General features: G+C 50.5%; 1 protein-coding gene across 1 annotated transcript in view; it reads right to left on the bottom strand.

The window, feature by feature from the left end:
* The window catches only part of nav2a (neuron navigator 2a), a 218,943-nt gene that overhangs the window by 37,046 nt on the left and 156,897 nt on the right, over positions 1-25,000 (bottom strand). Inside the window, exons 6-10 of the mRNA XM_062548737.1 lie at positions 19,704-20,928; positions 18,517-18,629; positions 17,653-17,761; positions 15,037-15,417; positions 7,910-8,032 (exon numbers count right to left, since the gene is read on the bottom strand). Of these exons, the coding sequence (XP_062404721.1) occupies positions 7,910-8,032; positions 15,037-15,417; positions 17,653-17,761; positions 18,517-18,629; positions 19,704-20,928 (1,951 nt within the window). The remainder of the gene's footprint in view (positions 1-7,909; positions 8,033-15,036; positions 15,418-17,652; positions 17,762-18,516; positions 18,630-19,703; positions 20,929-25,000) is intronic.

Raw genomic sequence — 25,000 nt, 5'->3', positions numbered from 1 at the left:
TCCGCACATGCTTAGCGGGGATAATCATGTCGATCCTGTTACTTCTGCTGCATGGTGAGTGCCAAAGCTGCCGACTCGACACGTTTCACACACGCCCTGAATGTCAGGAGGCTCTGCAACGCCCCGTCCAAGATCAGTTACACTCTTACACAAGTTACACGCGCACGCACGCACACACACACACACACACACACACACACACCCAACCACCTGCACACAACCAAGACGGGGCATTTAGCAGCCTGTTGCCCCTCAACCGCAACTTTGCACAGCCATCTGCCGCCAGTATAAAAAATCTCACCCACAGCAGTAAGCCCCTTTTCTCTCTCCCTCTCTCTCACTCACTCACTTTTAGACTCTTTTTTTCTCTCAACCTCTCTCAGTCACACATTCTCTCTGTCTTCCTCACATGCATACAAATCTTCCATGTCTACCACCTTCCACCTCTAACTCTTTTATCTATTCCCTCTCCATATCCCTCCCTTCCTCCCTTCCTCCCTCTCTCTCCTCACCTGTCTCTCTGCAGATGCACTCAGTTACCTGAGTTTCTGATGCCGTCCTGCCGGGCCCAGGTGAGCGTGCGGTGGTGGTAATCCAGCGAGCACAGCTGCTATTATCTCAGCGGCAGCACTCTGTAGCCGTGGTCTAGTCAGAGCCACAGAACAGTAGAGCACACACAGCAGCGCGGCTCCAACCCTCTCTTGTCTCGTCTCCACTCCACTCCGCTCTACACTACTCCTCTGGGTCTGGGTGGAAAGGGGGGGGGGGGGTCTGGACTGAGTGAGTGTGCAGAGGGGGATTAGTACCCGCGCAGACAGCCAGGTGAAGCGCCAGCTCCTCTAACTGAAGCCTTCACTAATGCAAATAAAGGGGCGAGGCACAGGAGGGAGAGAGAGATGGGAAAGAGAGAGAGAGAGGGAGAGAGAGAGAGAGAGAGAGAGATGAGGGAGAGAGATGAGGGAGAAAGAGAGAGATGAGGGAGAGAGAGATGAGGGAGAGAGAGATGAGAGAGAGAGAGATGAGGGAGAGAGAGAGAGAGAGAGAGAGAGAGAGAGAGAGAGAGAGAGAGAGAGAGAGATGAGGGAGAGAGAGATGAGGGAGAGAGAGATGGGGGGAGAGAGCGAGCGAGCAAGGAGCCCCTCCCTGGTTCTGGTATCCTGCAGCGCCGCAGGTGTGGTGCAGACAGACGGCCATGGCACGTGTGTGTGGGGGGGGGGGGGGGGGTGGTGATGGGGGTTTTTTTGTGGGTGTGCAAAGGGGGGCTCCTCGGGCTGCTAGTTACCAAGGCTACGGAGGCATCAGTCTGCTCCCAGTGGAAAATCTCTGCCTGAGCCACTATGATTCTCTGCCTACTCAGCAGACTCTCTCTCTCCGTCTCTCTCTCTCTCATTCTCTTTGACTTCCTCTTTTTCCCCAAATCTCCCCAACCAAATTCAAATTTCTCCGCCTGCCTATTGTGCTTTTGTGCTCCATCCTTATTCAGATGACTATCAGTGCCTGAAAAAAGATTCAGATCTTTTTTTTCCCATAAAACACACTTTTTTGTCTCCCTCAGTCCCTGACAAAAGAAGAAAACCAAAAAAGAGAAAAGATGTTTTTTGCATTTGGACATTCCTCCAGTGGATTCACATCTGTGAACAAAACTCCATATTCACCACTCACTGCTGTGAAAATCCGTTTGGTGTAATCAAGTGCAGAAGAGGCACAGGGGGTGGGGAAAGATTGGTGTGTGTGCGTGTGTGCGTGTGCGTGTGTGTGTGTGTGTGTGTGTGTGTGTGTCTCTTCTGACCTGAGTTTGAGGGTGAGGTGGAGCCGGATGGGGGTCTGCTGTTTGAAGTCTTCTCTCTACCTGACCCTGCCAACCTTCACTGCGAACACACTCAGCCAACGACCACAGCTGTAGCGTTCTCAGGGTCTCTCGCCCCACATCCCCATCCCCCTCTCCCTAAACGCCCTCTTTCATTCCACCTCTCTCTCTATCCCTCGCTCTCTCTCTTTCTCTCTCATCTCGTGGCGATTTGGCAATATTGTGAGTAGTAAAAACGCCTGAAGCTTTTTGTTCAAGGAAGACCACTGGGATGTCATAAATATGCTATCACTGCGAGTGAGTGGAATTTATTGGACTGCCTTTGAATGTCTTGAAATAAATAAAATAAATGGAAAAACATCATTGCGTGCGAAACAGAAAGCAATGCATGGCAAAATGAGGGGAAGGCGGGTGAGAGAGAAGGACATGGAAAAGGAGAAGGAGAGAGAGAAAGAGAGAAAGAGAAAGAGAGGAAGAGAGAGAGAGACTGAATGTGGAATAAGCAAAGCAGCTCCAGAACAAACAAAGCAGGGTGTGGCCCAATCTGTGCCTCTCTGGTGCTCAACAGCGGCGCAGCCCAACATAAACCCTAAACAAAACACAACACAACCACGGCAAACAAAACACAGCGCGGCAGCAGAGCACAACACGGCCGTCGGCCGCGGCATCCTCTCGCACATCCTCTCTGCAGCCCTCTCTCCTATGCCTCTCCAGGACTAAATGACAGGCTTCCTCTCCGACAGTCACCCACTCCATCCAACTCCCCACACACTCGCTTCCCACAGGGGCCCTGGCTCTGCCTCGCTCCGACAGCCCAGTCAGGGAAAAGAAAAACGACCTCCTCTCCCCTCCTCTCCTCTCCTCTCCTTTCCTCTCCTCTCCTCTCCTCTCCTCTCCTCTCCTCTCCTCTCCTCTCCTCTCCTCTCCTCTCCTTTCCTCTCCTCTCCTCTCCTCTCCTCTCCTTTCCTTTCCTCTCCTCTCCTTTCCTCTCCCCTCCCCTCCTCTCCTCTCCTCTCCTTTCCTCTCCTCTCCTCTCCTTTCCTCTCCTCTCCTCTCCTCTCCTCTCCTCTCCTCTCCTCTCCTTTCCTCTTCAACTGGCGACGCAGGGCTCGGTGCCAGAGGAACCCAATGCCATCATCTGGCCCGCCGCTCTCCCGTTCCTATCCAAACAACCCCCGGCACTCCACATCACAGCCGGGCCCGCATCCCAGGAGTCACGGGGTGGAAAACAGACACTCGGCCATCAAGGCTGATTCTTTTTATAGAGTTTGACATCGCTCCGCTTCCTGACCATGGAGATCAGGCTGAGGTCCACGGGGGCAACGGCACAGACACAGACGGAGTGAGAGAGAGAGAGAGGGATAGAGAGAGAGAGGGATAGAGAGAGAGAGAGAGAGAAAGAGGAAAGGAGGGGATGGCTGAGCACTAATAACACCTCTCATAAAGATCCCATTAGCAGCCATAACGTCTGTGTCATCGGCGTGGCCAAGCCAAGACTGACTGGCTGACTGCGGCTTTGGGCAGGAGGGAGCCGTGAGGGAGCCGTGAGGGAGCACTCAGCCTCCAGACCCCGGCGGCCTCTACTGCCAGTAGGGGGAAAACCACAGCGTCCTCCACACAGCAGGGGCCGAGGTTGAGAGAGAGGGAGAGACACATCGGCAGGTACATAAAGCTCTGATGGACAGCGCGTGACATACAGAAACATACAGACAGACAGGCAGAGAGAGATTTGTATATGCTAATATGCAAAACATGCTTTGACAACACAATGTTTATTTGTCATGTCAATAAAGCCATTGAATTGAATTGAATTGAATTGAATTGAGAGAGAGAGAGAGATAGACAGACAGACAGACAGAGGAAGAGAGATGGACAGATAGACAGACAGCTGAATGGATACGAGTAGCTCACCACTGCTCAGTAATCAGAGTGTGTCTGGGTACATGTTCCACTCACCATGTAGAAACCCAGAGCCCGTGTCTAACAGGAGCCCCTTCACCCAACCCAGGCCCCCCACGGGGACAGTCATGCCCAAACAGGTGGGCTCACAGAAGGCAGTCAGGAGAGCCGACGGTGGGGGAAGAGTGGGGAAGGAGCGAGGGGGTGGGTGATTCAGATGGAAAGCATGGAAAGCAGACACACACACCCCCACCCCTTCCACCACCTCCACCACTACAGATCCCCTACCAGCCCAAGGGACTGATTTAACAACCTACCTACAAACCACAGACACATCAAATGACAAATAGACACACAGATAATGAAAGGACAGGAAAGAGGTGTGCTTTTTAATCTCCTCAGGTGGTTAAGTCGCAATTTTCTGCCACTTTTGGCAAATTGTAGGTCTTAATCATGAAGATGGTGCAAATCATTGCAGTTTGCAATAGAGATTGAGAACGTGACGTAAAACGCAACGCATTTTGGGAATAGGTGCCCCAAAATTAAGTTGTTTTACTGACGTGCGGGAACAACGAAGTGCAGTTGTCGAAATGCCGTTTACCTGCTGTGTTATAAAATTCAATAGAGTAACATGAAGCTTATCTTTTATAGTTTTCCAGCGTGGAAAAATAATAGTATACGTCATGTTTCAGAGGTGACAAAAAGGCGAGGAATGGCTTGGATAGCAGCACTAAGGAAGCGCGAGATTATAACTGTTTTTCACACAATTTTTTCACGCTTAGTTTTCATTATTATCATGCCAGATCATAGACCCAGACCCACTAGTTTACATGGGCTGGCATCAGGCGAGCCAAACGTACCCATAATTCTTTGTGTTTTGATGACTTTGGTCACATGTCTTAGCGATCTCTATAATGGAAGCAACACGCATTTGATGGGAAAAGAGAGTGAGAGAGAGTAAGAGAGAGAGAGAGAGAGAGAGAGAGAGAGTGAGAGAGAGAGATAGAGAGAGAAAGGAAGAAATGAAGAAACCCAGTCTTTGTTCTCTGGAACACAAAAGAAATTCAAATGAGTGGCTAGATAGCTAACGGGCACGTGGATGCGGCTACTTCCTCAGACAGCAAAGAGGAACAACCACTAAACCCACCATCACCACACCACCACACCCTCAACTCTCACGCCATGAGATAAGGTCAAGAGCATGACGCCAGTACGACACCGTAAATCCATTACGTCTGAACCCTCCAGCACGGCAACCAAAACAATGGAGGAAGCGCAAACACAAACGATCCACCGCAAAGCCAAACAGACTGGCAGAGATATGCAAATGTTTGCCAGGCGAATCTGCACTTGTCTCTGGCACACCCACGGTGGGTGCTCCGTTACGAGTCCGGTGGCATGGCCCCCCGGTGAGGTAATGGCCACAGGTCGCAGTCTTCCAAGAATAGACACGCGAGGCAGGGTGCCGCGGGGCAAGGCTGCCATTCAGTCAAGGGGGTGGTTTACGAGTGACATCTCAATGCCACGAGTCCCCACCCAACCACCCACCCACCACCACCTTCTGCTGAGTTGGATGAGGTGCTGCTGAGTTTGAACCTGATCTGCCATCTCCCGCTACAGTCAAGAGCAACACGCTAACGCAAGACTTCAACGCTAACGCCGCTGCGACACCTGACGGACACCTGACACCCTGTTTTCACACCTCAGTGAAGCCTCTCCTTCTCACTCTCACTCTCTCTACTTCTCTCACTCACTCGCTTGCTAGTTCTCTCTCTCATATTACCTCTCTATCTCTCTCCCTCTCCCTCTCTCACTCTATCTACCTCTGACTAACTTTGTCTAAGTCCCTCTCTTCCATAGCCTTTCTTGCTCTGAAATGAGTTCAATTTGATTACAGAAAGAGTTGCACTTTCAGAAAGAGTTGCACTTCCCAAGCTAACACTTTCTTGCGGAATGGAAAAACACACACACACACGCACGCACGCACGCATGCACGCACACACGCACACACTGCTTGATCCTCTCTCTGCCTTTCTCCCTAGTTTCAGGCCCACACACACACACACACACACACACACACACACACACACACACACACACACACACACTGCTCAATCCTCTCTCTGCCTTTCTCCCTAGTTTCAGGCCCACACCCCCTTATGAAAACGATCCACTTAGCCCATTAGCCCACACAAGTCCACCTCAGCAGGCATTCTAAGTGTTGCTCCAATCCCAACTATCCAGCCCAATGAAACTCACACCGGCAGACTCCCTTACACCGTAAAAATGCACATCCAGCACCTGCCACCGCCAAAAGCACCTTACAAGGATGCTACAAGAACAGCAGCTAACACCCACGAAGAGTAGATGTGTCGGATTAAGTAAAAAGTCAAAACTCGACATAATCCACTAAACCACTGCATAATGAAATATGATTAGCCAAAAAATGGTGTCACACCCCCTCCAAATGCCACAAGCCTGGATGGTAGCCGAGGAGCCTGACATTCATCACGCTGAAGTCATTGGACTTGCAAATTGCCGTCTGCCAAAGACAGCTATGGAGAGATGGGGTGGCGTGTGTACGTACGTCCGCGGTCTGGCCCCCTCGCTGGGCCAGCGCTGTTGCGGGGCAGATCGGGGGCCTCAGCTGCACCCCGCGGCAAGCTCCATTAACCCCCCTGTGAAGTATTAAATTAGCGCCCAGCCCACCTCCGCGCAGTACAGCACCGCGCTATTAGCCGCAGGCAGATCTGCTCACCTCAGTAGTAGCGCTCCCTATGCTAATGTCGCTAGCTTCTCCCTCTGCCCCCCACACACTTTCCCAAATTCACTCAATTAAGGGGAACTACAGCTAGCTCAGTTTAATATCTTCCTTTAGGGAGGGTAACTCTTCTTCCGAAACCAAATAAATTCCATTGCACGCATGAACAGACATGCGAAAGCACTTTCAACCATATATGACTGAATCATAAAATATTTATTCTAATCTTGGTCAGCTCAGCCAACTGAAAAGCCTTGGAGGATGGGGATAAGAGTATCAATATCTGACCACTCTAGGTAAACGAGACCAGTTATTCACACACAAATACCAAAAATCAACCATCAACTGAACATCGATATGTGCCTCACTCACCAGCTCCCTCAGGTATCTGCCTCTGAAGAACCAGCAAACAAAGACCTCTTATCTCTCCATACACACACACACACACACACACACACACACACGCACACACACACACACACACACACACACACACACACACACACACACACACACACACACACACACACACACACACACACATACACAGAATGCCTGCCTTTGTCTGGCACCGTCTTCATTCATGCAAAACATCTGTCAATGATCTTTAGCGCGACGTTTGCTCATTTCCCTGTCTGCCCGGTCCAGGAGCCTGCAGCCCCAACCCCCTGCTGGGCCTCTGCTGACCTGGCGTCCTGCTCTGGCCGGCCTGCGGAGACGGGCCACGGGGCAGCCAGGAACACACCCTGGGCAGAACCACAGGTGGACATTCCATGTTGTTGTTTTCAGGGTAGATGCCCTTTCAGGTATTTTGGTGAATTTTTGTCCAGCAAACAGCACGTCTAAACCAGTGTTTCCAAAATCAAGATATAGAACTAATAGACGAGCTACTAAGCAAGTTGGGTAGAGAGCTGGTTGCTGTGAGAGAGCACCTCTTCACAGTGCCTTCAAGTCATCATTGGTACACACACTGCTTGACAGTGAATTTTTCTCACCATTTAATCAACCTAGTCTCACACCAGCATGTGAGCCTCTTGACACAACTGGCTTTCTCCCACAGGCGCTGAGCAGACAGACAAACAAACAGAACCGCCGATCACCGAGGTCGAGCAAGGACAGGAGTAGTGAGTGTATGCATGTGTGTATAGCTATCTCCATGGTCCTGTGAGTATGTGTGAGTGTGTGTGTGTGTGTGTGTGTGTGTGTGAGTGTGTTTGTGTGTGTGTGTGTGTGTGTGAGAGAGTGTGTGTGTCTGTGTGTGTGTGTATGTGTGTGTGTGTGTGTGTGTGTGTGTGTGTGTGTATGTGTATGTGTGTGTGTGTGTGTGTGTGTGTGTGTGTGTGTGTGTGTGTGTGTGCGCGTGTGTGTGCGCGCGTGTGTGTGTGTGTGTGTGTGTGTGTGTGTGTGTGTGTGTGTGTGTGTGTGTGTGTGTAGGACAGTACCTGTCTGCGTCTCCCTGGCCCGTAGAGGCGTTCCTGTGGAGGCTCTCTCTCACCACCGCCATGCTGTCCGGCAGCCGGTTGAGCCGCCGTGTGTACAGACTCAAGCCCCCGTCCGTCATGTAGCTGCACGAGGGAGAGAAAGAGAGAGAAAGAGAGAGAGAGAGAAAGAGAGAGAGAGAGAGAGAGAGAGAGAGAGAGAGGGGAGAGATGTTGTCTATGTTAATGTTTATAACTAACACTGCATGAAAACATCCAATACAGACATATCAATGTATATATCGATTACACCTTCCGATTAAACTAATAACCTCCAAAGGATCATAGGATAGGGGGGTGGGGGAGGGGAGGGAAAAACTGAGTTAATAACACATAGCCATCTCCATACACACAAGCTAAGCCTAATGCCATAATAATGAAACCCCTTATCAGAAAAAAACGGCCTCAAAAAGCAATATGACTGACATTTTTCCTAAGTGACACACAATTGCAGCTACGTACACATTATTTTTTCCACTCGTACAATATAACTATTTCTACATTCATCTGTCACTCAGCCGGTACCTTTTTTTATGTCCTTAAATTCACAAAGACAGCAAACAAACGGCGGGGACATTTGACAGAGAGGGAAAATGGAGGCGATGGAAGCGGCTGCGATGGAAAGCTGGCCTGGGACCGCGGCGCTCCAGGGGCGTCCCGGCGACGACGACGACTAACCTACGGCTCGGCCGCCGCCGCCGTCCAAAGCAAACACATGACGTCCAGCCAGCGGAGGGATGAATCAGGGCTGGATTATTAAGGCCTGTATTGGGTCTCCGCCGGGCCGTTTTTTGAAACGAGGCGTCCTCTTTGAGAGGGACTGGAGACAGCCGGTGCCGCCGGGGTCGCGGTGGCCACTCTACTGTTTTATTTAGACACCGCGGAGATGTCCATCTTTGAATTTGTGCTCTCATTTGTCATGGCTGCGTCGCTACTAATGGGGCTGTTCACTATCCACAATTGGTGGTGGCACTCAAACATGAGCAAAGACAAAGGCAGGCAGGGTGTGTGTGTGTGTGTGTGTGTGGGGGGGGGGGGGGGGGGGGGGGGGGCAGTGGGTTAAAATGCTTTTAAACCAACGTGGGACATGAAAAACGGTGTGTCCATTCAAGGCTGCTGGAAGGTTTCTTTTTTATTATACAATTCTCTGACAGCTATTTATTTCAAAATGTCACACGTCTGAGTTCCCATGTTCTCGCTCCCAGCATGTAACCGGACCTCACCTGATGTAACACTCACAGAAACCCACCAGATAAGCACTTCAGATGTCCAGCCTGTTTTAACTTAAACAAAAGCTGAAGTCAGCATAGCTCCGCTCCACTTAACTAAGTATGCCACTGAGCTAAACCAACAGCCACTAATTTTACAAATATTTGCTCTGTCTATAGGCTTCTGATATTGCTTCCACCGTAGGAGCCATTGGCACGACACTGACAGTATTCACAAGTCAGCTAAAGACAAATTCGTTTTCTTTTTCACAGCCTTAAAATGGCTACAGAGTCCTAAAGAAATCCCATATCCTGAGATGTTAAATTAAGTCTCTTATCTGAGGATGGGGGGATTTGAATCCACTCTCTGTGCTGCTGATTTTTCCATGTCAGAGCTCAGAGTGGAGCTAAAGCCTGACAGTCAGTCAGTGTGTGTGTGTGTGTGTGTGTGTATGTGTGTGTGTGTGTGTGTGTGTGTGTGTGTGTGTGTGTGAGACAGAAAGAGTGTATGCGGCGTGTGTGTGTGTGTGTGTGTGTATGTATGTGTGAGTGTGTGTGCGCGTGTGTGTTGATGTCTGTGTGTGTGTGTGTGTGTGTGTGTGTGTGTGTGTGTGTGTGTGTGTGTGTGTGTGTGTGTGTGCTAGTGAGTAATGCTGGACTCTACAGTGCTTCTTTTGTGTAAAAGCCTGTCAAATCCGATCCAACCTGTGCCCGGTGGAACAGCCACCTCTTCACACACACACACACACACACACACACACACACACACACACACACACACACCGAGAGAGAAAGAGAGAGAGCAGAGAGAGAGACAGCAGTGAAAGAGAAAGAAAGAAAGAAAGAGAGAAAGAGAGAAAGAGAGAAAGAGAGTCCCAAGCAAGACAAAATGAAAGAGCCAGGCGAAAGCTTACAATTTCACACAGAGCTCGGCTTCACTAAAACGCGGTGACCTCTAGGACCTCTCTCCAGCTGCAGCTGTCCATACGGGACCGGTCCGCCACCAGCACACACGGAGCGCATCACACGCTCATTAACCCCCATTTATACCATCTCCACAAACTCAGCAAAACAACATGCTAAATGCATCAGGAAATTGCAACTAACTGTTTTTTTTTTCTTTTAATTATTATAATTTTTTTTTAGAAAGAAGATAAATCTGCTAAAAGAGCTGTGCCTACCTTTCAGTGTCCAAAAAAATTGAGCAGAATCCCAAAACACACACTATGGAGTGCAGGTCCAGAAACACTAACACTCTCGAGTGTGCAGTAGCTCCAAGCCAGACAGGTGGGAGAGGTGAGATCTTCCCAGATAAGGTAACGGCAAAGAGTCCTCGCACCCTCAGAAAGAGCAGCGCCGTGCGTGCGTTGGAGTGTGTGCGTGTATGCGTGTGTGTGTGTGCGAGCGTGTGTGGCTGTGGATGAGCCTGTGAGTGTTTTTGCATATGTGTGACAGCGCTGGCAGTGTGCGTGTGTATGCAGTGCTGGAATGCGGGCTCCCTCTCTCCTTCTCTTCTCCTCTCCTGTCCTCTCTCTCTCTCTCTCTCTCTCTCTCTCTCTCTCTCTCTCAGGCACACACACCTCTCCTGATGGCCCTGACTGAATGCAGAGCTTGTCTGCCTGCCTTCTACTTAGTAGAAGGGGAGGAGGCTACTGGAGGAAGGGGGGCATCAGGGCTCTGACTGACACACAGACAAACACACAGACACACACACAAACACACACACACACACACACACACACACACACACACACACACTCTCTTTCTTCTCTTCTATTTATGTGTCTTTCTCTCTTTGTATCTCTCTCTTTCATGCACATATTCTCTGTCCTTTTCTATCACTATCAATGTCAATTCTTCTCTCTCTGCTTCTTGATCTCCCCCCCTCTCTCTCTAACATACACACACACACACACACACACACACACACACACACACACACAAACACACACACACACACACACACACACTGTTTCTCTTGTCTTTTCTATGTCTGTTAAGCAGTTTCTGCTTCTCTCTCTCTCTGTCTTTCTCTTCCCACCTTCCCTCCAGCACCCAAAGTAGAGGAGTGGAAAGGGAGCGGGGCTAAACAGGGGGATGGATTCAGGGGGGGGGGGTGAGAGAGGACGGGAGGAGAGAGGAGAAGAGAAAGCTCTGGGGCAGAGCACAGCGTATAGGAGAAGACAAGAGCATACAAAACAAGTCCTGGGGGGGGGGGGCGGGGGGGGGAGCGGGAGTGGAGAAATAGCGAGAGCAGGTGAGGGGAAAGGAGAGAGCGTGGATGACAGGAGAGAGGGGAGAGATGAGAGGAGAGGGGGAGGGATAGAATGAGGGAGGGAGGGAGAAAGGTTTAGGGAAGGAGGGGGAAGGATGAGTGGGTAGAGATGAGGGGGGTGGGGGGGGCTTTCAGAGGCCATCCTGATGTGCTCACTGTAAGGGGGTTCGGCAGGGTCGTCCGTCATGTGCTATTACCACACAGCCTGGGGCACTCTTACAGGAGTGAGCTCAAGACTACAGCATGCAGACACTGCCTCTCACCCTATTCAGCCTCATATAAACACACACACACACACACACACACACACACACGCACGCACGCACGCACATGCACGCGCACACACACACACACACACACTACACTGACAAGCTTGCATTCATAAGAGCAGAGGAGAACCGTTATGCAAATTCCCATTAATGTAAACACCAGGGGCTGCTGTGGACACTGCCGCTTGAGTGGTTGGTTCTGCATCAGATCACAGTCAGTCATAACTAAAGGCTCCCAGTCAAGCTTGCTTACTGCATGCACACTGAATGCTTACAGTTGGACAACTACACTTCCTTGTAGAGGACCTCATATAACTGTAGTATTTTGCAATGTTAGAGCTGTGCTCTACAAGCTGGGGTGAAGGCAGGCGAGTGCTTCAGCTCATCTCCTGAGACACGTAACAAAATGAAAAACACCACTTGCATCAAAATGAACAAGACTTTGTAGCTGTGAAGAAAGCGAGCTGTCACAGCAGCGAGAAAAGCCGTGTGAAGGAGCCAGCTCTCCCTGGCCCAGACTCTGAGTGGAACACGGAGGACTATGGCCCCGCAAACAGACCGCCAACTTGCCTCTGCTCTGAAGAGGGTGAGGTTTACTGACCCAAACACACACACACACACACACACACACACACACACACACACACACACACACACACACACACACACACACACACACACGTGCGTGTCCCAGGGGAAACAAGGCTAGGCAGAGGTGGCAGAACCTGATAGACAGGTACAGGACCTGTATAAGACCATCACCTGAGGTCTGCTGTGGCCACACACAGAACATACACACACACACACACTCACACACACACACAGTAAAAGTTTACGCCTTTGAAGTACACACACACATGCATGCGTGAGCGCACATACAAACACACACATATGCACACACTCATGGACACATAACTCACACACACTTGTCTTGTACAGGTGATAGAGAGAGGCTAGCAGTGGAGCCCTCTGGCCAGAGAGAAAGACAGAGAGGGAGAGAGAGAGAGAAGGACACAGAGAGGGGGGGGGGGGGGGGGGGCTATGGAGAGAGGGGGTGATTCATGTGCTTTTAAATCATTAGAGCCAGAGGGCCACTCCATTCCCCCTCTCAGTAATCCAGTAACCCGGCAACCATGACGCCCTGCCTATGAATGAGACCTGATTTCACCATCCATCACTCAGCCTCCAACACAACTCCAACCCAACCCAACCCAGCCTGTCCTGTCCTGTCCTGTCCCCTCCACTCACACAACCAGCCCATCACATACACAGCACACTACACACGGAACCCTAGTATGAGGTAAGCATCAGTAAACAATATTTAACAATTATAGCACAACTCAAAAATGACAACTAATGAAATGTAAATGTCCTAGCTAAGCATCCAAATGTTTAACAGTGCCTTCTTCCAGTTTAAAAGCTCTTAAACATATCAACAATGAGAGCAGTGTCTTAAAAAAACGTTTTTATATTCTACCCAGAAGATTGTCCCACAAATCCATGATGCAATGTGCAGCAGACATGCTGAGTATGAAGCCAGTGCAGAGTCAGCCCTACTGAGGCTTAACGGCATCAGCCCAGTGAGAGAGAACTCCGAACACTCCACAGATAGCTGTCAAAAGCACACTGTGTCTTCAACATCCCCTGTGCAACCCCCCTCCACACACACACACACACACACACACACACACACACACACACACACACACACACACACACACACACACACACACACGGCTCCTAAGAGCCCTCTTCCAGCTTGGTGTGAGGTTTTAAAACACAACACGGCCTCCAAAAGCCTCTCTACTCTACTCCCCATTTCTATTTTTAGAATGGGAAGGGGGGGGGGGTGGTATCATCCATGCCAACGCAAATATTGTAATGCCTTGGCCTGACACACCACACTACAGTAAACCACTCAGGAAGGGTCGAGTGTGTGTGTGTGTGTGTGTGTGTGTGTGTGTGTGTGTGTGTGTGTGTGTGTGTGTCGTGCGTGTGCGTATGTGTGGAGGGGGCATCTGCCGGTGGCTCCAAGCTAGCAGAGGCTAGTGGCTCCAACATGACCTCATGCTTTTGAAGTTTTGGTATCTCAGAGCAGTGGAGAGCGGTCATTGGTTGGCGCGCACGAGGACAGTGGACGCTACTGCAGGGGAAGGCAGGGCCGCGTTCACAGGGAGGGATCGCGAGATCGGATTCTCATCGTCAGTCTTGCTCACGGCGGCGGCAGCGTTCACAACATCCAGCTGGTTGCGTGTGTGTAGGCAACAAAGGGGCGGTTTGGTTCAACACGTCTGGGTGCTTTGGAAGAGGCGAGGGAGCTGTGCTATTGTGTTGTATGTGTTGCATTCAGACACAAAAACAGGCTCTCGTACTCTTACTCTCTCTCTATCACACACACACACACACAGGGGCAAACACACACACACACACACACACACACACACACACACACACACACACACACAGTCAGATGTATCCAAAGCTAACAGAGAACACCATGTAGAGCAGGTGAGAATAAAAGAAAGCAAACAAACACACACACACACGCAGACACACACACACACACACACACACACACACACACACACACACACACACACACACACACACACACTCACACGCAGACACACACACACACACACACACACACACACACACACACACACACAGACACACAGAATTATGAAGCATATGTGGTGCCTGTCAGTCTCTACAAAGATGCTGCCAAGCACATTCTCTTCAGCACTGCAATCTTAACATTAAGTTGGCGCTCACATTCAGAACATCGCTGCATAAAATAAGGATGCCAGCGCAGGTGAATCCCATCAATCTCCGCACGCCTGCCAACTGCACACATCAGCACTCCTGATAACAAATCTCACCTTCACAGGCATGTTTGCCGATGCGTGTTCCCATAGGAACAATGCAACAAATAAAAATAATAGCAGGGGTTTCAATTACAGAGACAGAGACAACAAAGGTATGCGGAGCTTGTTTCAGCATGGAAGAAACAGTCAGGTAAATTAGTTCTGGATTATCTGCTCTCTTTTCATTCCTGTTTTGTGGTTTTATTGTCCCAACACCTCCCACATCTGTCAGTCTAACCGACACACTGCTGTGTGTGTCTCAGGTGGACATACTGTAGAGCACAAGATGGCGCCCTCTAGTGTGGCTGCAGTGCAAACTCACATTTAACTCAACAACAACCATATGGGTAAGGGCCAATAAATAGCCTCTTCTATTCTTCCATGAACTCATACTTCATGAATAAAAATGACTGACCCTCAGATTATTTTTAGGATGGCCAGAATGACCAGAATGACCAGAAGGGCCACTCACCCGCTGGTGACGTCATCAGTGCGCGCGTTCTTGCTCAGCACGTCCCCGTCGCTCATGTAGCCCGTCACGTCCATGGAGAGGCTGCCGAGCTCCAGGTCGTCCACGCGGTCACCCAGCTCCAGGCTGCACAGGGCGCTCCCGCGGGCCGCCAGCTGCCTACGGAGGGCCCCGCCCGGGTACAGGAACCGGCCCTGACCCCCCGAGCTGCCGGAGCCTCCGCGGCCGTAGCTGTTGCCCAGCGAGGGCGCGTCGCCGGCCTGCAGCCGCGGGCTCGACTGACCCATCCGCCACGAGAGCGGCGCGGCGCGCGAGCCCAGGCCCAGCAGGCTCCGCCCGCTGATCTCCGTGGTGACGCTGCTGTCAAAGGTCGTCTCCAGGGTGCTGAGAGAGCGATGAAGAGTAGGGGGAGAGAGAGAGAGAGAGAGAGAGGGAGAGAGAGAGTGAGGGAGGGTGTGATACAGGAGAGGGGAAAGAGGTGAGAGATCATTATATTAGATTACATTTTTATTGTCATTGGTGATAAGCCAATGGAATGCAGCCAACAACTGACCAGAAGCGCAAAAGTAATTGTATTATTTACGGATGAGTACAGGTGTGAGTTTGTACTACAGCATAAGTGATGCTAAATCTTACATCAATGGCCAGTGATGATGAACAGAACCAAGAGGAGAGTAAAGAGCAGAGAAAGTGACAGAGCGAGAAGAGAGAGATAAATGGCTTGTGACATAAAGTTATTGCAGTGCTGTTAAACGAGCCGCGGTGGCCTTGCGGTTTCTGGGCTGTCCCAGGGCCGTATTCACGGCCAAAACAGAGCACCAAAAATAGCCCTCGCAGCGCTCGCTCGGCAGGCTGGTCACTGCCACACAGGCCGGGCAGAGCGGAGAGCCTCAAACCCAAACACACTCAAGCGAGTGGCTCATCTCTAAAACACACTCTCGCTTCAAAACACTGCGCTCCGTAAAAAAAACCCCACATTCACAGAGTTGGTTCTGTGTTGACATACTCACACCCATAGATGGGCATATCCAAGTGAACATCGTGCAGGGGGTTTCAGACGGTGAAGTATAAGACTGGGCACCAATGCTCTACTTAGATCGCAGCAGGCATCCGTTAAGCTGTTCTACTTCAAATCCGCTCTAATTACTTACTAAAATAAAAAAAACATGCATTAAAAGGTCGTTTCCATTTTTTATTTCACTTTAAATACACATCTGATGTCAAATTGAATTTTGCTAAACATTACCTTGTTTGAGATGAAATACTTCATGTCATGTCTGATGTCTCTCATTATTGCTCATAATTGCATTATTCTTATACTAATAAGTTTATATCAATGAATATGACACTATTCATCCATGTCTCTCTGTGTAGTAAAAACACTTAACTGAAAGTGTGATGAACTCAATTGAACTGAATGAAGGCCTTCGTTTCTTACACAAGCCTGTTGTGTCTCCCCAATATGCACCTCATCTTGCGGAGAGGCACACAAGCGACTATGAAAGGTAGCAAGCAGCGGGCAGTCCACGGGTGGTGGCAGTGATGGAGCTGACATCATCCACCACAACTCTGTGGGTCTCTCTCAGTGTGAGCCGAGGAGAAGCTTCAGCGGCTCTACAGAATAGCACATGTCTGTCAGGGGCCCCTAAAGCGGCCAAGCAGACCGTGTCCACTCAGACGTCTCAAAAGTCCACACCCCTGAGCACACTAAATGACACTACGGGACATCAGGGGGTTCTGAGAGGGAGCCCGCTGTTTTCAAAACCCAGCCACTTTCACAATGTCTTGATAACTTTAAAGAAGGCGTAGAACATGAACTGAGTATCACTTGTTCTCTGATGTTAGCATAGAAGGCATGCAACTTTGGTTTTGTCAAAAACAAGCTCAGATGCCATTTTGCAAGCCCAGTTACAGCCCTATAATTAGGCTGGGGAATAAAATGTCCCATTTTAGCAGATATTATAGCGCCTTTCACGGTTATTTGGCAACCACACGAATAATTGTAGCCAATGACCACTCAGAACAGGTTTTGGCAACTTCTACCTGAATCTCCAAATCAAAGTGATAATAAAATGTGAGGGGGCGGTGATCAGAGGATGGTTTCCACAACTGTTTTTGGGTTCACAGTACGGGTAGCTTTGTATGCATGCATCAAACCATTCAACTGCAAATCCTAGGTAAAAAAAAAAAAACTGTTTTAAATGAAAACTACACACTGCATACAAAAGCAGTGCCATATAATAACTTTCAGTCTGGATGTTTTGCATTTGGTTGACATCACCACATGCTTTCAAAAACAGAAACTGTGAGCCCATGGAAAAGTGAGGCAGCTGTTATGATCACAGATGTCCAGCAGATGGCGCTAGTCCCACACATTCCCCAGCACACTCATAAACACCACCGCTCATAAAGGCAGCTTGTGTTTACTGCCTCTTACCTTTAACTGGTGGTAAAATCACCACTTTACTTTACTGACCCCTCAGTCACCTCTCACTTTTAACAAGGGAGAGAAAAGGTGGATTTACTAGCGATGTACACTCTCACCCTTGGTCTCTTGCTGTAGTGTGTGGGGTCATAGGTCAAAAGTGTTGTTGACAGACACAAACCCGAAGCCTTTACCTGTGTGATACTTGGGTTCCCCTCAGACTGGACATGGTCTCTTCCAAGTTCTGCCGGAGGTCTGCGATGTTCTTCACGGTTCGTAATCGTCTGGTTTCGGGGTCTTCACCTTCACAAAGCGTAAACACAAATTACCCAGTGGCCTTCTAGGGTCAACCACACAATGGACTCCTTGTACTCTAAAATAGAGTTCGTCTCCAAATACTACAGAGCCTCAAAGTAAACTTGAAGGGCAGCAACAAAATAAGGTCGTACCATGACCAAGCACAAACTGACCAACATACTCATTTCAAGAACACACACACACACACACACACACACACACACACACACACACACACACACACACACACACACACACACACACACACACACACACACACACACACACACACACACACACAGCTACTGTTTACGGCGGCATGCAGGGAATTTCCCATGCGAATTTCCCTGAGCATAATTACGCTCCACATGACAAGGCCAATAACAGGAGCTGGACAGGTCAGAGAGTTAGTGTATGGCTAGTGATGCATTGGACACCTGATGGACACACTCATTCTGATGAGTGACATTTTGTTTAAAGTTCTCTTATGCTATAGTGCTTGGCTATTGGTATTGCAAAATCCACTATTTGTTGAAATACACACAACATTTGCCGTGAAGGATACCCGATGATGTGTGATTAGCAGGCTTGGTTTGATCTTTATTTAACATTACCTGCTAATGTATTGTAACTAATGCAAAGTGAATCCCAGTCATATGAAGGGCTCCTCCAAGGGATCATAAGGCATTTGACTCCAGACAATCTGAATCAATATCAGAGAGCCTTCTGATCCTGCTGGTGAGACCCAATCAATCGCTTACCTGACAGATCTTCTATGGAGGTCTGGCTGCTCTTGCCGTAGCTTGCCGGGTCATCGGCCCTGCCTCCACAGCCCATCTCTGAGGAGATGCCGCCATCGATGTCCGTCTGAGACCTAGGAGTAACAAACGTTTGTTGGCATTTTGGCAACATCCCATTTGCTGTTCTCTGGGTCACGCTTTCACTTCAATGCCTTTTTGGACCCAAAATAAAACATCCTTTCAAGTCGCTCCACTCCCTTGTGCACCCCCACCTTCAACACAGGGCGTGGAACGAACACAACAGCTCAAACCAACACCTACTGTAGGACTCTGATTTAGATTCTTATGGAGATTTGGGCGCTACCGTTTCTTTCAGGGATGAAACAGTAAACTCCGAGGGGAGACGCTTTTTTTGTGCCCTACCCAGTAACCCATATAAGGCTCCCTGCCAGTTCTGCGCTGCATTCATAACCTCCAGACCACAGAGGGAGAGGCATGCATCACAGTTGGCGCTGTTAATGCTCTCTGGCAGGTTCACAACAGCGCCTCCCCTGCACAGGGAGAACAGGGAGGGAGGGAGGGAGGGAGGCCAGGGACAGGCGAGGCGTCTAAAAATGTGCCCGTTGAAAAAAAAAAAAAAAGCAACAACGAAAAAAAAAAAAGAAACTCCTCTCCTGTGTCCTTCCATCACAGGCCTTAATTAGACGTAATCGGGGCCTTTGACACGGCAGGTCAAAGAGTGGAATTCCTCCCTAAAAACAAACAGGTCATCCAGGAGGAGGGCACTGCCGGGAGGACATACCGCACCAAACGCAGAGCAGCTGGACGCGCCGTGGGAGCGGGAGTGGCTGTTTTAAGCCCCGGGTCCACACAGCGTGGGGTGAAGGACTCACCGCTAACACGTCAAACACAGAAGGAAGGGATCTAAATTCCTCTTCTTTTAATAACTTCAGCGCAGGAAAATGAGCTTCTGAAACTCTAGGCACAGTAAAAGGTCCCAAAAGTAGGCAATATCTATTTTACAAAGTAGGAGGGATGTATATCTAATCTATCTTATCCAACATATTAACATAACGTTTCAGACCTTTCATCTTTAACCATCCTAAACAAATGCCATAACCAAAGTCTTCATACTGAGGGTCTGTTTGACGTGTATCCCGTATCAGCAGAATGATGGTAAACGTACTGTACCGGTAGTAGGTGTTTACCTGTACATGAAGGGGGCCACGGTGGCTGTGTTGGGGTGGCTGTACTGCTGCTGGGGCTGGGGCAGCTGCACGCTGACCGTGTTGATGGCGGCGTTGGCCACCGGGGCGGCGCTGTGGCTCTGCTGGCCCTTGCCCTCGGTGGAGGCCAGGCTGGAGGAGGACGACGAGTGTCGGCTGTCCCTGTGCAGCGCCAGGCCCCCGCCCAGACGCATGCTGCGCGGCCTCTCTCCGTCCTTGCCACCGGGGGGCGCCCCCGAGCCCTTGCCCGCGCCCATGCCCGAGGAGGCCTTGGCGCCCGGCTTTGGTATCCCGCTGTGTGCTGTGGCGCTGCCCTCCTTCTTGGTGGCCGCGGCTTTGCCCCCCTTCGGAATGAGGCTGGCGATCTTGGAGGTGCGTTTGGGCTCGGCCTCCGACATCGTCGTCGTCGTCGCACCTCCCCCCGAGCCGTTCTCCTCCCTGGGCTCGGCGTCCCGCGCCTCCCCCCCTCGCTCGGGGATGGAGGTGCGCTTGGAGCTCTCCTTGGCCCGCTCCTTGTCCTTGGCGGCGCGCTCCTTCTCCTTCTCCTTCTCGGCGCCCTTGAGCGAGCTCTTCTTGGCCGTCAGCGCCCGGCTGAACGTCCGCTGGGCGATGCCTTTCAGGGCGATCTTTGGGCTGCTGGTGGTCATGGCGACGGTGACGGTCGACGCCCCTCCTCCTCCTCCGGAGGAAGAGGAAGAGGATCCGTTGACGGGTCGGGTGTTGCCCTCGGACTCCTCCAACTGCAGGTCGGTGTTGGAGCCGGCCTCCACCCGGTCCACCACGATCCCGGAGTCCCGCAGGGCGCTGCCGTTGCTGCTGCCGCTCCCGCTGTCCAGCGACGTCTGCTGCTGGACGGGCTGGCTGGACGAACCACTCTTGGAGCCGCTCTTGCTGTTGAAGAGCTTCAGCTTCTCCAGCATGGACTTCTGGGACGCCGCTTTGGCCGGCACCTCGCCGGACGCGGTCTGCTTGCTGGACGCCCCGTTGGTGGCCGGGCCCTCCTGCTTGACGGACAGCGCGGAGGTGGAGGTAGCCGTGTGCTTGGAGCTCAGGGACTTGCTCCTCCAGGGCTTGCCGCCGGCCGCGTTGGGCTGCGGGATGGCCGAGGAGGAGGACGAGGAGATGGACGAGGTGGAGGAGGTCACTGAGGACGAAGGAGCGAGGTCAGCCATGCCTGGGGCCTGGGAGGTCACACCTTCTGACGAGTCTGCAGATGGAGAGAAGAGAGAAAGAAAGAGAGAGAGAGAGAGAGAGGCAGACAGAGAGGGTGTAGAGGGATGAGAGGAAGACAGACAAAAAAAGAAGGGATGGTTAAAATAGAGGGATAATCTGTGAAAGCACCCTCCCCAGCCATAAAAGGAGCTGTGCTCCAGTGTAAACGAGTCATTACTCCACACTGCTGCTCACACGGACTAACCATTCTAAACTGTTTACAGTCACAATGAGCCAGACCGCTTTTAGGTTCAGCCAACAAGTCCTTATCAAAACACACGCGATTTAATGTCACAAATAACCAAGGCGTAAGGCATTTCACAACGAAACCAATTCAATAGCTCTTCAAAACATAATAGACACACGTAAATAACAATAAATCAAGAAATCAAACAAATATAATCAAAGGACAAGCGTCAAAAGTTTTAGATCTGAAGTTTAAACATCCAGCTGAACAGAAACAATACAGCACTGTACCGTAGAGCACAAACTTCCCGGCGAATTAAAAATCGCTCCACATGCAAATCATGCGAGGTGTTTCCCTGAGCTCTAAGCATGAGAGGCAGCGTGACAGTGAACACACACTCCCCTCTCCCACAGCGCATACAGCACACACACACACACACACACACACACACACACACACACACACCCCTCTGACCTACCGGAGACGCTCCTCAATAAAGGCTATTGTCCAGCGCAGGCACTTCTCAGTGTGTCAAAGCACATTTAGGGCTCTGTGAAGCCCTGTGCCATGCTGTGTCCTCTCTCTCTCTCTCTCTCTCTCTCTCTCTCTCTCTCTCTCTCTCTCTCTCACACCCTCTCTCTCTCTCCCTCTCTCTCAGTACCTCACTTTCTGTCTTTTTTTTCTCTCTCTATTCAAACACTTTTCTCTCTACTGCTCTCTCTCTCTTTCTCAGTTTCTGTCTCTGTCTTTCACTCTGTTTCTCAATTTCTCTCAGGCTCTTTCCCTCCTCTCTCTCTCTCTCTCTCTCTCTCTCTCTCTCCCTTCCTCCGTGCTCCTCGTCCCCTACCAGAGTGCACTGGGCCAGTCCCAGACTGGCCGGGACTGGACAGGACAGTAGGAGACAGGCGAGGCAGGCGTGGAGAGACTCCTGTCCTGAGCCAAGCAGAGGGCTGGTCCTGAGCCGCATGAGTAGCTTGTCCAGCTCAGGAGTTAACCACACCGACACTGCCTGCCTGCCCAGCAGCACTCACACAGACCCTCCCATTATTATAATAGCTCCTGCCCTTCAGTTAGACACACACACACACACACACACACACACACACATAGGTATGCAAACATAAGACATACACATACACACACACACACACACATAGAGTATGCACACATACATACACACACACACACACACACACACACACACACACACACACAGTATACATTTTTTATTTCACCTCCAAATCCTTGATTTCTCATGCCCTACCTATGTAATCTGCCATTTATCCACACTCATACAGACACACTCGCACTCACTCAAACACACACACACACACACACACACACACACACACACACATCCAGACACACACACATGAAAGCACTTTTCCATTTGCGCATTCGAAAATACACAGAAAGTACATACGCTTGACCCAAGAATTACAGCACAAATCCAATCCTCACGCAACACCTTGCATCACTTCAAGGAAAATTGCAGCTTTTTTTTTTAACTTATCACACACATGGCTAAACTCTATCACAGCCAGCACCCATTTACAGCATATTTTTGTGCATTTTGTTATAATTGCAAAAAAGCCTACATTTCACAGCATGCGCTAATTTCTCTTTCGTGCAAGCATATTTTACTCCAAGTTAAATACCCTCCATGAGAAATGTAGCATAAATATTTAATAAGCTAATAACAACCAGGCTTTGATATCTGTTCGTATCTGTTCCTCTAGCATCTAAAGAAGAAATGACGCAATCGTGGCTCTCCATTGCGTCCATTACCTCTTGCTCTCCTTCTCTCACTTTTCTCTCTCCCTCTGTTCTTTACATATTTCTATTCCCAGGTCGGAGGCAAAACCCCACTCTTCTAATTGCTCTCCTATTTCCTCTCATTTGGTGATTTTAGCGAGCAGCGGCAAAACAATGCCACAATTAGGAAGTGATTAACAGCCAATTAGCCATGGCAGCCCGAGGAAAGTGGGTCAGATCACTAATGACTACAAATGGGGGGGAGACGTGGAGGCAAAGGAGAGAGAGAGAGAGAGAGATAGAGAGAGAGAGAGAGAGAGAGAGAGAGAGAGAGAGAGAGAGAGAGGGAGAGATTTATTTGGAGTGAAGGACGGAGTGTTGCGGTCCCTAATCGCTGTTCTATTCCATCACAGCCTCTGCTTCGCCACATGGTGGGAAGGTTCTCAACGTTCTTCTGACCCAAGGATGAGGCCTCAGCCACGCAGGCCAGAGGGTGGAGGGGGGGTAAGGGGGACGGGGTCAGTGGGGAAGGTCGTCCCTCCACCTCTCCGTGCGACAGGCCTGCCCTAAGGGCAGCACTCTCTCCGTCATTCCCAAGCCCATGTTTAAGTGTTTAGCTCGGTGCCACTTAATTAGCCCGTCGTCATTAAGACAGAGGAAACCACGGCTGACTGGTCAGTCCCCCACTCCTCCCCCCACAGGACCACAGAGGGAGCCTCTGCTCGCCGGAGCACTCACTTGCTCTCCGGCTTCTCCTCTCACTCACAGGGCCAAGCAGTGCATCAGGTCTGTTTAATCTAAGGCCCACACCCAGATTCATCTCCTTCCTTGAGATCAGTGATGGCTAGTTGTTATTGTTTGTGTCCTCATTTCACAGTTTATCTCTCACATTTATCATGGACATGTGTGTGTGTGGTGTGTGTGCAGAGCATCTTGCTATTGATTTATTTTCATTAAAACATGCGCTGTATAGACAGCATGGCCGCTCTAACCTGTTGACATGGGCTCCAAAACAGGTAACGCAACTGGTAACGCAACTGACACACGCACACAACACGCAAGCAGTGGAAAACAAGCCTTACTCCCACCCTCTTGTCCTCTTTCTTATTCTCTCTCTCTCTTTCTCTCCCTCTCTTTCAGCTAGGGGCCATCTATCCGAAGAGAAACTCAGTCCTCATGACAGGTTCCTGCAGCAGTGAGTGAGTGGATCCACTGATGCTGCTTCGCCCACTGACCCATCTCACCCGACATCAAACAGGGCCTCCCGAGCCCGTGTCTCCTGACCTGCGCTTCACGCTTCTCGTTGAAAGGGCCTGCATGGGGGGGGGGGGCTGGAGATCTTCTCTTCATGGGGGGGCGGGGGGGGGGGGTGACTAAATGCATTAAGTGGGGAGGTGGACGGGTAGCGGTCGGCTGACGCTGTTTACCTCTTCTGCTCGTCGTGGTCACAAGACTTCCATCTGAACTTTGGAGCGCCCCCCACTTCTCCCCTCTCCTCTCCTCTCCGCGTCTCCTCTCCGCGTCTCCTTCCCTTCCCACCCTTTACATCTTATCCGCACTCCTCTACCAGCTGCTCTTCTCTTCCCCCTCTCCTCACACACTCGGCATGACCTGCTCCTCCGGTCTTCTGCCCCTCGGTATGTAAACACGTTAGCGAACGCATCCCGTGCTCCGCGCTCAGGGCCCTGCTGGGCCTGCGCTGGAACGCCGGGAACGAGGAGCCGGCATCGGCGCGGATAAAAGTGCCTCATTCATGCGTGGAGCGCAGGAGGCGATCACAAGCATGTCACGGCTAATCGCATTAAGGGCGATTCTCCATCAAGGCCATTGATCTGGCTGATTGGTGGGAAATCATATGATGGCTGGCGGCGTTGTTTTTAAAGCGTCCTTATACATTAACTGTGTAAAGTTAGATCCACTCACAGGCATGTCAGAGGGACATTAATCACTGAGAGCTGAGTGCAGAGGGCCACTCTGGTCTGTAAATGCTTGCACAGCAGATTTAACCATCTCTGACAGCTTATTGAAGTCACACACGCTACAAATAATGACCCTCATATTCTCTCTTTCTCTCTCTCTACACCTCTCTCTCTCTCTCTCTCTACATGTCTCACTCTCTTTACTA

The sequence above is a fragment of the Sardina pilchardus genome, chromosome 11, assembly GCF_963854185.1.
Source record: "Sardina pilchardus chromosome 11, fSarPil1.1, whole genome shotgun sequence".
In the NCBI taxonomy this organism is placed as follows: domain Eukaryota; kingdom Metazoa; phylum Chordata; class Actinopteri; order Clupeiformes; family Clupeidae; genus Sardina; species Sardina pilchardus.
This window is presented reverse-complemented; position numbering and strand designations above follow the sequence as displayed.